At 33.2% G+C, this 12,735-nt stretch overlaps 1 protein-coding gene across 2 annotated transcripts in view; it reads left to right on the top strand.

Annotated features, from left to right (window-relative positions):
- Positions 1–12,735, top strand: part of LOC136026474 (single-stranded DNA-binding protein 3-like) — a 53,569-nt gene that overhangs the window by 19,709 nt on the left and 21,125 nt on the right. For both annotated transcript variants that reach the window (XM_065703096.1, XM_065703091.1), the window contains 2 exons: positions 2,010–2,096; positions 7,533–7,631. In XM_065703096.1, coding sequence (XP_065559168.1) covers positions 2,010–2,096; positions 7,533–7,631 — 186 coding nt within the window. The remainder of the gene's footprint in view (positions 1–2,009; positions 2,097–7,532; positions 7,632–12,735) is intronic.

Below are 12,735 nucleotides of genomic sequence, written 5' to 3'. Positions count from 1 at the left end.
TAAGCCTTAATGCTAAAAGATGTAACGATTGTTTTTTCATTAATATTCACGATCAAGTCACATTATAAGGAACCCTGACCATTCCATTAGACTCTAAAACGTGGCATCAACAGAGGATGACCCCTCGGTATTGCCCTTTGTTGGCCCCTTGGTATTGCCCCTTGTTGGCCCCTTGGTTTATTTTCAGTGACCTAACTACATAGATCTTTTTGTATACGAGATTCTTTTTTCTTTTCTTTTAGCTGAACTTCTGTTGATTAAGCTGGAAGGTGATCGTATCTTTTAATTGAACTCTACTGCAAATTAAAGATTTGTGATAAATGATTCTATTTTATACTTACATGAATAATATTTGCTTTGATTAAATAATCAAAGCACTGTCTAATGCGGTTGTGTTTAAATCACTGAAAAAATATTGCTTTTAAATATGCCACATGGCTGCATGCTGTCTGTAGATTTGCTTTACTAACAATATTGGCATGCTGTATTTCACGCAAGCCGACATGCAAGGCTGTTGTAATTGTTTCTTAGTTTTTTGTTTCCGAGCATTTGGGTTCTGTAGAAAAGAAACATTTACTTTTATCTCTTCCAAGGAACTGCAATGGCTCATGCAATGTTTTCTATGAATATTCCTTTTTAGATAAATAGTTATTAGAGACTGTAATATTACTGTGTAGATTATTTTTACTTGAAATTGTTTTTCTGTTCCTCATTGTAACAACTCTTGTTTTACTGGGAACGAGGTAGCAAAGCCGCGATGTAGCATATCGTTGGTCGGGTATCAAAGGAACCATAATTGTAAGTTTTCCGAATAGCATAAAAAAAAACTTACAACTTTTTCATTTCCCCTTCAATAACCATGAAACAAAAACGGATAGGTATGTAAAATCAATACATATCTACTCGTTTTTTTACGGTTATCAGAGGGGAAATAAGACAGTTGTGAGGCTTTTTTTTCTGCTATTCGGAAGACTTACAATTATGGAGATACGTCCTTTTCATACCCGATTGACGATACATTGCTGGTTGGAGGCTACAGACTAAAACTATGAGATTAAAACAACATGAAGTGAAAGCTTTGATCGAAACGGCAATTGGAGCAACAGCCGAGACAACCCTACCAAAATTACCGAACTCCCTTATAAATAATTTCAAACCTAATCACCTCATGATGATCTTTCCGTCCGGAATAACAAAGTAAAAATACCTACATGTCTTCATAAAACCGAAAAAAAAGTTTTTTCAGTGATTTTATATCACTTTATATATGTTAATGAATTTTAGTCAAGTGTTTTTTTATGTTTTTTTTTTTCGAATTGTTATTTGCGTCCTCGCCACAAGTGCTTGGATGTATCTCTGACATCTTTTCAATTCCAAGCTCTTGATCGTATAAGTTAGTTATGTATCGTAGCCGTGTTTAAAAAAATTAATTAATATATATATATATATATATATATATATATATATATATATATATATATATATATATATATATATATATATATCGACTCTAAGAGGATATTTCAAGTCTTCTAAATTCTTGGAAAAAATTAATTTTTTTAGCTAAGTGAAAAAACAAGATGGAAACCGTTTTTTATGACATAAACGTTTTCTTGATCTTTTTATGTGGGTGCAGTTTGTCATCAAGTAAAAAAAAGAATAAACAGTTAAACAGATGCAAAATTTACTAGACATAACGATTCTTCCATCCCAAAATTTGAAAATCACTAAACTATAAATGTTTCTTATCTGTCCCGTTCTGGCATTATCTATCAGCAACGTGCCCTTGTTGTTGAAAAGAGAATACTTTGGGGGGTTTTCCAGCACAAACGAGACATATAGGTTGGCTTGGAGTCGCTGTGTCATTCATAACTACTAAAGACAATCCCCATCCCATTTAATTAAGAAATCTGTGTATAAAATGTAAACCGACGTCCTTCTCCATGAGGCATATTTGCCTCGTAAGTAAACACTATTAAATTTTTCTAAGAATTATTTATTTTTCTCAGAGCTCGGGCCCAGTTCCTAGCCCTTTGGGCCAGATGCCTTCATCTGAGAATATGTCTGGAGGCCCATTACCACATGGATTCTTTCCGGTAATAATGCTATTTGTTATTAATTATTTCTTTTGGTGTGGTGTTTATCTAGTAGTTTTATCTGTTTCGTGACTGTGTAGTTAGCATTTGTGCCTGTTTTTTCTTAAGTGTGCTTCATTGTTTTTACGTTTGTTTCTTCCCCACCTTATTTGTTATAATTACTACTAGCATTAAATTTCTGTACTGACCAACAATCGAAAGGCCACAATCGCAAACTAGATATCATATCTTAGTTTTAATAAGTAAAATGTATATATATATATATATATATATATATATATATATATATATATATATATATATATATATATATATATATATATATATTTTTTGTTAGGATGTATGTGTTTTCATTAGGATATTTTGGTACAATTTAGTTAGACATCTTTTGGTGCTATTTTGGCGACAAGCCAACGATCTTAATTTATATATAAGGTAAAAAAAAGGTAAATGATATGGCATTAGACTTTACAATCCCTACCGGTGGTGCTGATCTCCGTTTCTTGGCCCTTTAGCCAGGAAGTGCAATTGGGGGCTGGGGGCCAACCATCCTGTGCTTTCGCACACCCTTCCTGTTTACCTTCCCCAGATTTCTCCAGCTGCCCACTTAGAGCTGGGTCGACTCTGGCTAAGCTTACAGAGTCACGCCACTGACTCCCGTCCCAAACTAAATAATTGGGTACACTGGGATTCGAACCCGCGTCCTCTCAGACGAAGGATCCTGAATCCAGCGAATATAATATATATATATATATATATATATATATATATATATATATATATATATATATATATATATATATATATATATATATATATATATATATATATATATATATATATATATATATATATATATATATATATATATATATATATATATATATATATATATATATATATATATATAAAATTAAAGGTTTTAAGGATATTGTGGGAAGATTAGCCAATTAATTCGTAAACTATTCGCATACAGATAATTCATTAATAAAAACATTATTATACTTTAGTAAAACAAAAACATTATGATAATTCATTAGTAGAAAAAAACGAGGATTTTCTAACTATCTGTTCGTGATTTTATAATATTGGTCGATTTAAATCCCTCTCTATTTCTCTCTTTCTGTCTCTTTTCTTTCCGTTTCGATATTTTTTTCGTAGGATTGTGATAGGAAAAGATCAAAATGTTCCTATAAAATTGACTGAAGTTCACAAATATAGGCAGCTTTTAAAAGTTCCTCTTATTGAAAGAACAATTACGTTTATTTATCCTTTTCTCGTACAAGCTGCGGATCCTGTTGGACAGCAGGCATAAAAACGTCAGCGGATGCTCTTTTACAAAGCTTGAAGAAATCTCCCCCCCCCCCCAAAAAAAAAATCGAGTTGCCCTCTCTACCAAAAAACTGCCTGAAACTTCTGTTTCTCCAAAACTACAACTTTACCTAAAATGGTTTAATGTCAATTTTTCGACACAACTGCAATTCTACTCCAAAGATTCTCAATATTTTACTTTTTGCCGATTAAGGAAAAAAAAGTCCAACGCTGAGCTTGAACCCACGACCACGAGGTTGAAAGCAGGATGATCTATCTGCTCCGCCTATTAGCTAGCCGGTCTTGCTTGTTTTTCCATTTTTGCTGTATTTATATATATAAATAAACGGGTTTTTTAGAGCTGTAGACACATTGGAATTATTTAAGTAGTTATGTACTTCAATGTTTAAATATACGAACTCGAGTATCTGATTGCTTAGTAACCCTGTTGAATTTTTTAAATATATTTTTATATCTGCTGAAATAGTTTTCTTCTAAATTTTAAATTTTGTTTATCCTGTAACGTTTAATTTTTATAAATAAAGTAGCACATGGACTGTGCTATTGCGTACTATCCAGAACTACTTGTGATCGATGCTAAAAGACGTGCTATTACGCTTTATTACGAAAAGATTTCTTAATAACCTGCGTGTGTTCCCCAGCGAGAACCTCCAACAGGTACGACTCTAGTTTGGCATTTGTGAAGGGACACACATGCACGGAAAGGTGTAGCATAAATGGCAGACAGTAACAACGGCAATCAAAGGGATAAAATTAACCCTTGACTGGGCTGCCCACTTAATTCAACAATCTGTCTTGGCTTTTTTCTACAATTGGCCATGACTTCCAGTTTTCCCACAACTATTCCCTCTTTTTTAAATTCAGTTAAAAACAAATTTCCATTTTCGTTGAATGGCGTGGGAATCACTGTTTTTAATAATGGAAATTTATTTAACAGTATTACAGAGGGAGAAGAATGGGGCTCTGTATCTCCTTTGTTTAGAATCTTTGTTCTAAAGAAACTTAGTATATACCAAGATTTTTTTTTGTCTATTATGAAGCGTTTTTCTTTTTTTCTACATTTGAATCGATTCATAGAAGATAAAACGACGCGTGGCAAAGAGTTATAAACTATTAAAATGGTTATTTAGCGAGCAAGTACGAGTGCGAATATAATTTATTTGCGCTAGAAAAAAAAATCACTAAACAAAAATTGAAATCTTGTTTAAGTCAGTGGTTCCTAATCTTTTTTTTTGTATTGTGGCACTATTAATCTACGGTAATTGCATTTTCGCGACACACTTCTCATAAGAATTGTTATTTGTAAATCAAATGAACTGAGGTAACTGAACGAACGGAATATTATGGCTCAAAAAAAAATGTGACCAGAGTTGTGATAGTTCTGTAATTCGATTGGCTGCGGCGCTTTTCGGCTGTTCAATTCTAAACCAGGGTATATATATTTTTCAAAGTTTTACAGGAGAACCTCGACAATTTCGCATAAAGGCCAGACTTCCGGCGCTTGGAAAAAAAAGTTTAAGTGAAAAGTACTTCCCTACGAGTTTTTATTGCTCATTCCTGTAGAGTTATTTGTTTTGTCAAAGCTTGGCCCGATTCTGGACAAAATAGACTTTCCTATATATACCCTGTTTCACGTCGTAAGAAATTAATGGGAACTTTGATTACACCATGTTCTACAGATACTAGTTATACTCAAACAATCAATAGACTGGGACATCAACCACTTACAAGGTTTGAACTGTCTCAAAGGTAAATATTGGTAATGGTGATGGCAGAGGTGGTGAATGTCGTGAAGATTCAGGCTTGTGATTGGTTCTTCAGATACGCTGTTTTGGGCTAGTGAATATTTTGGAACCTTTTAATTGGTCCGTCAGATATACTGTTTTTGATTTGGATAATCAGGACAAACAGTAGATTCACTGTAAAATTGGAATGCCAATCTACGCAACCATGGGAGATAAAAAGCTTCCTATATACTAATCGATTCAACGCGAAAAGTTACATAGGAAGCCACCCTTAAGTCGGAGTTGACAAAAGAGGAGTTGACACACTGTTTGGGGTTGAAGAGCTGTATTCTTTTCTAGTTCGTTTAACTTCATTAAGTCTACTCAAGTGTCATAAACAAATTTAATCGTTGAACAAAGGGTTATACTTAACTTATGTGAACGATAGCTTGCAACTGCTGTTTACATTTGATTGTAAACATTGGAAAATGGTGTTTTCAGAGACTTGTTTAATTATTGCGTATATCTATATATATAAAAATAAGTTGTCTGTGTGTGGATCTGTGGATGGATCAGGTGACGTCATGTTTGTTCGCATATGACGTCTGAATTATTTCACACTAATACAAAAGAAGAAAAAAACTAAAAAAGGTAAAAACTACAAAAAAAACTAAAAAGAAAAAAAAACTAAAAAAGCTAAAAAACTAAAAAAAACTAAAAAAAGGTAAAAATCTAATAACTAAAAAAAAACTGAAAAAAATAAAAAAAGGCAAAAACTACAAAAAAAATAAAAACTAATAAAAAAACTAAAAAAGCTAAAAAACTAAAAAAACTAAAAAAAACTAAAAAAAGGTAAAAAACTAAAAAAAACTAAAAACTAAAAAAGAAAAAAACTAAAAAAAAGGAAAAAACTGAAAAATAAAAGAGAAAAAGAAAACTAAAAAAATATGAATAAATATATATAAAAATAAGTTGTTTGTGGGTTATGTCTGTCTGTCTGTCTGTCGAGTGACGTCGTGTTTGTCCGCATATGATGTCTGAATTATTTCACACTAATACAAAAGAAGAAAAAAAACTAAAAAAGGTAAAAACTAAAAAGAAAAAAAACTAAAAAAGCTAAAAAACTAAAAAAAAATAAAAAAAGGTAAAAAACTAAAAACTAAAAAAACTGAAAAAACAAAAAAAAACTAAAAACTAAAAAAGAAAAAACTAAAAAAAAGGAAAAAACTGAAAAATAAGAGAAAAAGAAAACTAAAAAAATATTAATAAATATAAAAAATATAAATATAATATAAATTAGCAATCAACAAAGCACCGAGACACAAATGACGACCGGGACACAGGGAGTATAAATGACGACCAGGACATAAGTAAAAAAAAAAACTAAAAAAACTAAAAAAATGGTAAAAACTACAAAAAAACTAAAAACTAATAAAAAAAACTAAAAAATCTAAAAATCTAAATAAACTAAAAAAGAAAAAAAAGAAAAAAGGAAAAAAATAAAGGAGAAAAACAAAACTAAAAAACGAATGTATATACAGACCGGGACACCGGGATACAAATGACGACCGGGACACAGGGAATATAAATGACGACCGGGACACAGGGACATAACTACAAAGGGGACGCCGGGGTGCACAGGGGGATATATAAATGACGATGGCGACTCAGGGAATGGTCGATTAGCAATCACCATCAACAAAGCTCAAGGGCAATCATTAGAATCATGAGGTATAGATCTGAATACGGATTGTTTTCCCATGGACCATTATATGTTGCATGTTCAAGAGTCGGTAAACCTGACAATCTATTTATATGCACAGACAATGGGACAGCAAAGAATGTTGTATATTCGCAAGTTTTACGTAGTTAAAAACATATATATATATATATATATATATATATATATATATATATATATATATATATATATATATATATATATATATATATATATATATATATATATATATATCTATATTCACAGGTGGGACATAGGGACACAACTACAATGGCGCGTAACTAATATGGCGCGTAACGACTTACGCGCGCGGGGGGGCTTGGGGGGGGCGCGAAGCGCCCCCACCAACTAGGTGTTGGGGTGGCGCGAAGCGCCACCCCAACAGCTAGTTAAATATATTTCGTATTGTCTCATGGCATCAGCTTGCGGTACGCCAGAGTACTTGCCGCGGAACACTAATGAGCCGCGGCTAGGTAGTTGGGAACCACTGGTTTAATTATAGCGTGATAAGTGGTTTATCCTGTAGTATCAGCTGATCAATTTATTTATGTTCTGTCTGACAAACTTCTCGGATTTAAATAGCAAGAATCATATTAAAATGTAGTTGTTGTTTGTATATCAAAGTAATACAAATTGCAGAATCCTGGTATGCGGCCATCACCTCCCACACACCCAGTATCACAGCCATCTCCACATGGACAAGGACCACCTACACCGCAGATGATGCCAGGACCTCAGGTAATGGCTTTTATTTTACAGGCGTAAACAGATATATAAATGTATTAAGGACCAGTAGGTCCCAACATGACGAAAGAAACAACTGGGATATAAGAAAAATAGGAAAGAAGAATAAAAATCAGCTCTGTTTATACATCATAATACTAAAGCTGAGGGTTGAAACAACTTTAGGGGATGTAATTAAAACACTATACTACTGCTACTACTGCAAAATTTACCATCGCGCAAAGCCACCTGAGGCCAACAAAACTGAGCACACTCAATCTCCGTCCATTTATTTCAGGGTTTCATTTTTACTCCCTTTCGTTAATTTTATTTCCCTTAAATATTTTCTTATAACTTCTATCTACCCAATTCAACGACGTTCTTTTTTTTTCATTTTATCCTCAACTCTATTGCCAAAAAAATTGATTTTTGGCGGCTTTCATCCGTAAATCATGACTCTGGCCCTCTGGCCACAACTTTATTTGTGGGACATTTTTGTGGAACCTAATTTTGTTATCTGAACTCTCAAAATCCCCACAAATTCGTTCATTTCGCGATTATTTTATTTAGGCTGCTCAAACGATCCAAAAAATATATATGGGGAGATTTACTTTCCCCTTTGATACCATATTCTCACATGGCTTTTGCTATCTTTTCTAAAACGAAGTCCGTCAAGTTATTTTTATCTATTCGGGGATAAGACACAATCCGGCTTAACTCTGGACTCCTTACAGAACCACTTACTCCCCTCACTTCCTGTCTTTGCTGCAGCGAAATTTTTCTCTTACATAAAGCTAATCGTTTTGACGTACTTATTTAGTATATTATACAAGAATATGATCTTCACTATAATGACTGAAATTCGGTCAACATATCCTCTCTAACTCTTTAAACCACATTATTTTCATCTTAAAAGTTTTATCTAGAGCATCTCTTTTTCTAATAAGTATTCTCATACTAATTTGCCTCCTACCGAAGTTAGACTACTAAATCTTTAATTACAGCACTCTATCTTATCATCATACTTGTAAAGGGGTTTGATATAAGTTTTCCTTAAATCACTTGGTACTTCCTCACCAGGCTCATGTTCATAATATTCAGTATAATTTTTGTAACTTCATAACCATCGAATTAAAAAAAACAAAAAAAAACTAACTTACCATACTATCAATCAATCAAAGGGCAATTTTATTTTTCTGTCTTTTGTAAACATCTCTAAACTTCTTCCTATTAAATAAATCTTCCTTCGCTTCTAAATTAAAAAAAAGTCTTGCTATTTGCTTATATCATGTCTTAAAATTTTTTCTTGGTTTCTCAAAATATTTCACCCATCATCACTCTTAATCGTTACTTCAGGTCCTTTTTTTTTATCTTTAACTAGGATAGTCTGAACTGTGTCTCAATTTTTTAACATGCTAATGCTCTATCTTACCAATATACCGCGAGGCTACATCTTCCAAATCCTCATCACTGCCATCTTGGGAATCTTAGTTGGGACTAATTAAGTCCTACATTCATTTTGCTGCTCGTGGAGCTAGCTTAGAAAACTTTTTACTTTTTTAATCAGACTGAGTATAGCTATGTGGAAGACCTCCAAAATGTCATTAAATCAAATTGTCACTAAAATCAAAGCAAGAATAAAAGATTGTTCCTCTTGGGCATAATATGTTTGATTTGCTGAATGGTTATTATACAAACAAAGGTTACATAGCCTTTAATAAGCATGAAGGCTAAAGAGGGCATATTCTGCCAATAGAAAAGAGATGCAGGAATGTTGCTTAAAGCAGCGTTAATCTGTATCTACAACATTCTAAGACCTCCGCTATATTGTAGTGCTAATATTTTTTTTCATATAAGAGTTTTTTTACTTCACTATTTCTTTTTTAAATAGTTGTCATAAATTACTGAAGTTTAGGCTCTCCAAAGTTCCTTGGATTTGTTGTCGTAATAGTCGGTAGAAAAAAAAAATCTCCGGTTTTCTTCTGGTTCGAAATGATGTTAATGAAAAAAGAAAAGCTGTGCAAGTTGATTTTTTTTTTCTTTTCTTTTTTTTTGTTAATGAAAAGCCGATGATTGGCTAAAACCGTCTGGCACTTTTTCAACGTCAACCATTAAGTGTGTAAAGCCTTATAGCTTTTCATGGGTGTCGGAGGGTTTTGTTAGAGTGGGGTGGACTCGAAACAAGAAAAAGTGCAGTTTTATTCCGAAGTATTTCAGCTCTTCTTGGGGCAAGGGGGGGGGGGCTTTTAAGTGATTTAAAAAGATAACTTGTGGCTTTTCTTCACGTGTTAATTTTCTTTGTTTTTTGAGATTTCCTATTGTCTTGTATAATAGTTCCCGAAACTGTGGCGAAAACCCGCGGCGTGCCGCCAACCCCACTGATACGTCCGGCGGCGGCAATCTGCTGAAAATTTGAAGCGATGAGTTATTTTCTGAGACTATTGAGAAGCAAATATAATGCAAAATCTAATGGTACATGTAAAAATTTTCGGATCCTCTCAATTTTTTTATCTACTCATCAACTATGGACCTTAGATTATCATTCACTTGTTTCTGTCCTCTTCGCTACAATGCCATATTCTCTAATTAAAATGAGTTTTGACTAGCCATGATATTGCCATGGTTTTTACATATGTACATGCTTTTTTAACATTTGTACATGGAAGCATGTACGAAGTGGAAGAACTAAACTTATATGGAAGAATCCTTTCTCTTCCCAACAACCTTCTCGAAAAATTTTAAATTTAAAATAGAAATGAATTCCTTAAAAAAATTTGTGATTTAGATTATGTTCTTGATGCTGATGCTCAGTTGCCCATTGTTCAGGTTGCTGATCATCTGCCTCCAAAGTTACCAAAAGATGAACAATACAGGTTCATAAAACGGAATTTGCCTAGAAGGAATGCAACATATAACATGGTGCAAAGTATTATTCAATACGAAGGCCGTCTGGCAAGTGTTTTGTGTAAAATTGGGAAAACTTACCTTGCTCTAGATGATGAGGAATATGAACTGATGTGTGACCTTTGCTCTCCTCTTCTACAAATTTTTCCACTACAGTCGACACTATTGAGAGAGAGTCCTTTCCCACCCTAAATGTCGCTCTGCTTTGTTGGGACCTCCTAAAAGGTCACCTTGAGGAGCAACCTAATCATGGTAGCTGTATTTTGCTTCTGAAAGAAAAGATGATAAAAAAGTTTGACATTCGCTTCCTATATACTGTTGTCAGCTGCACTTTTGGACTTCAAAACATTCAAGATAGATGAAACTGATGACCATCTGAACCTTGTTTATAGTTCACTGACAAGAAGGGAATTCTTGCTCTAAATGGTTAATATTCTATTGCTAGGGACTGACATAAGGTAATTTATCACATCTCATGTGAACGGAATGTGTCCAAGGAACACTCCAGGCTCCTCCAGTTCAACTTGTGGCGAGTATTTTACTGCAGTGGAAGTTCTTTTTACAAAGAGGAGAGGGCCCTCAAATAGCTTGAAGAGGAGGCTGTAATCTCTGGTGCTTTCAGTGGATCAGCTAGCCCAATCAGTTATGTGAATATGGCGAATGGATTTTCTCAGATGAGCAGGTACTCTAAATCTCCTCATGATCTTATATAAAAAAGAGGAGGCTGCTCGATCAGACAAATGTGTGAGAGCGATGATGTTGAACAGGATGAAAATGATGATGTGCTTTGGCGTCAAGTCGATGCTTTGGCAGCCCATGCCAGGAGATGATCCTGTCCCAAACCATTGCCTTCTGAATAATATAGTCAATTATATTATTTATTATATTATTATATTCATTATATTATTTCTAAATAATTCTAAATATATTATTTCTAAATATTTCTAAATAATAATAATAATTAATAAATAATTAAGAATAATAATATAATATATTCAGCTGTCGTTGATTGCTTCTTTGGCAAGAAAGGTTCTAATGTTGCTGGCAACAAGTACCACAGCAGAAAAGGTTTTCAGTGGGACATGACTAACTGTCACTGCTGTGTGTTCTATGTTGGCTCCACGCCGTGTAAGCAAGCTTATTTTTATACATGATAACTACAAGCTTGTCAAAGTTTTGTAGGAAAGTGCTAAAGTTTATTTCTAGCTAAGTATTTTGAATTTTTGATTCTGGCTCTTTAAACTGCCTGGGAATTGACAAAATAGGGAATTTGAAGCTTAATTCAAATTAAATTGTGAAATTTAAAGCCTGAATTAAAAATTTTAATAATATATTGAATAATACACTACAGAATGCTTTTCTTCATATGATGTTGCCTCTTTTTATATGAAAGCTTTTCTTTACAAAATGTTGTTTCTTTTTCTTCTTACACCTGGGAACCAACTCTTCTTAAAAAACGACGTGCTAACTTTCTGAAAATTGGCTATGTAAAAAAAAAAAAAAAAAAAAAAAAAATTGAATTATGTATGCTAAATTAAAACTTTTATTGTTTGATATGCCTACCCGCCATGTTCAAGTACGTCCACGACCACAGTATCTTAATTGCTGAGATAAAAAGGACAAAAAATAAGCTCTTTCATCCTCAAAGAAGTTGGTTAAAATATTTAACTCTAAAACTTTTATTATATCATTTGACAGGATTTAATCTTGAAGCAATGAGAAATAATAGCTTTTGTAGCGTCGAGAGTGAGGGGTTTAGGGGTAGGGTAGTCAAAGAAGTGGAATGCAGGCTGCAAGACCAGGAAATTCGAACAGAAAGTAAGATATACACATGAGATTCCATTGGTATTTTATAAATTAACCATGGATTTACGGTGCAAGTAAATTTGTTTATTTCAGGTTTTAGAGCTTAACTTGAATTAGAACTTTATTTAAATTTTAAATTACCTATTTTGTCGGATTCATTCAATTATCAGGCAGTTTAAGGTCGTGCTGTCGATCATTTGGATTAAATAATGTTTTTTGGAAGTTAAGATTGATATCTCATCCTTATTTTGTCTGAGGTTTGGTTTTGGTAATGAAGCTGAAAAGAAATTGTGGACCCAATTCCAATAAAAACTGATACCGATTAAGTTTCCAAAGCTTTTTAAAAGTAACCATTAAACTCTAAAAATATAACAAACGACGATCAATCTGCCGCCGCCAATTTTTATTT

This window comes from Artemia franciscana, chromosome 1, assembly GCF_032884065.1.
Source record: "Artemia franciscana chromosome 1, ASM3288406v1, whole genome shotgun sequence".
NCBI lineage: Eukaryota > Metazoa > Arthropoda > Branchiopoda > Anostraca > Artemiidae > Artemia > Artemia franciscana.
The sequence above is the reverse complement of the archived record's forward strand: the minus strand, read 5'-3'. Positions and strand labels throughout refer to the sequence as shown.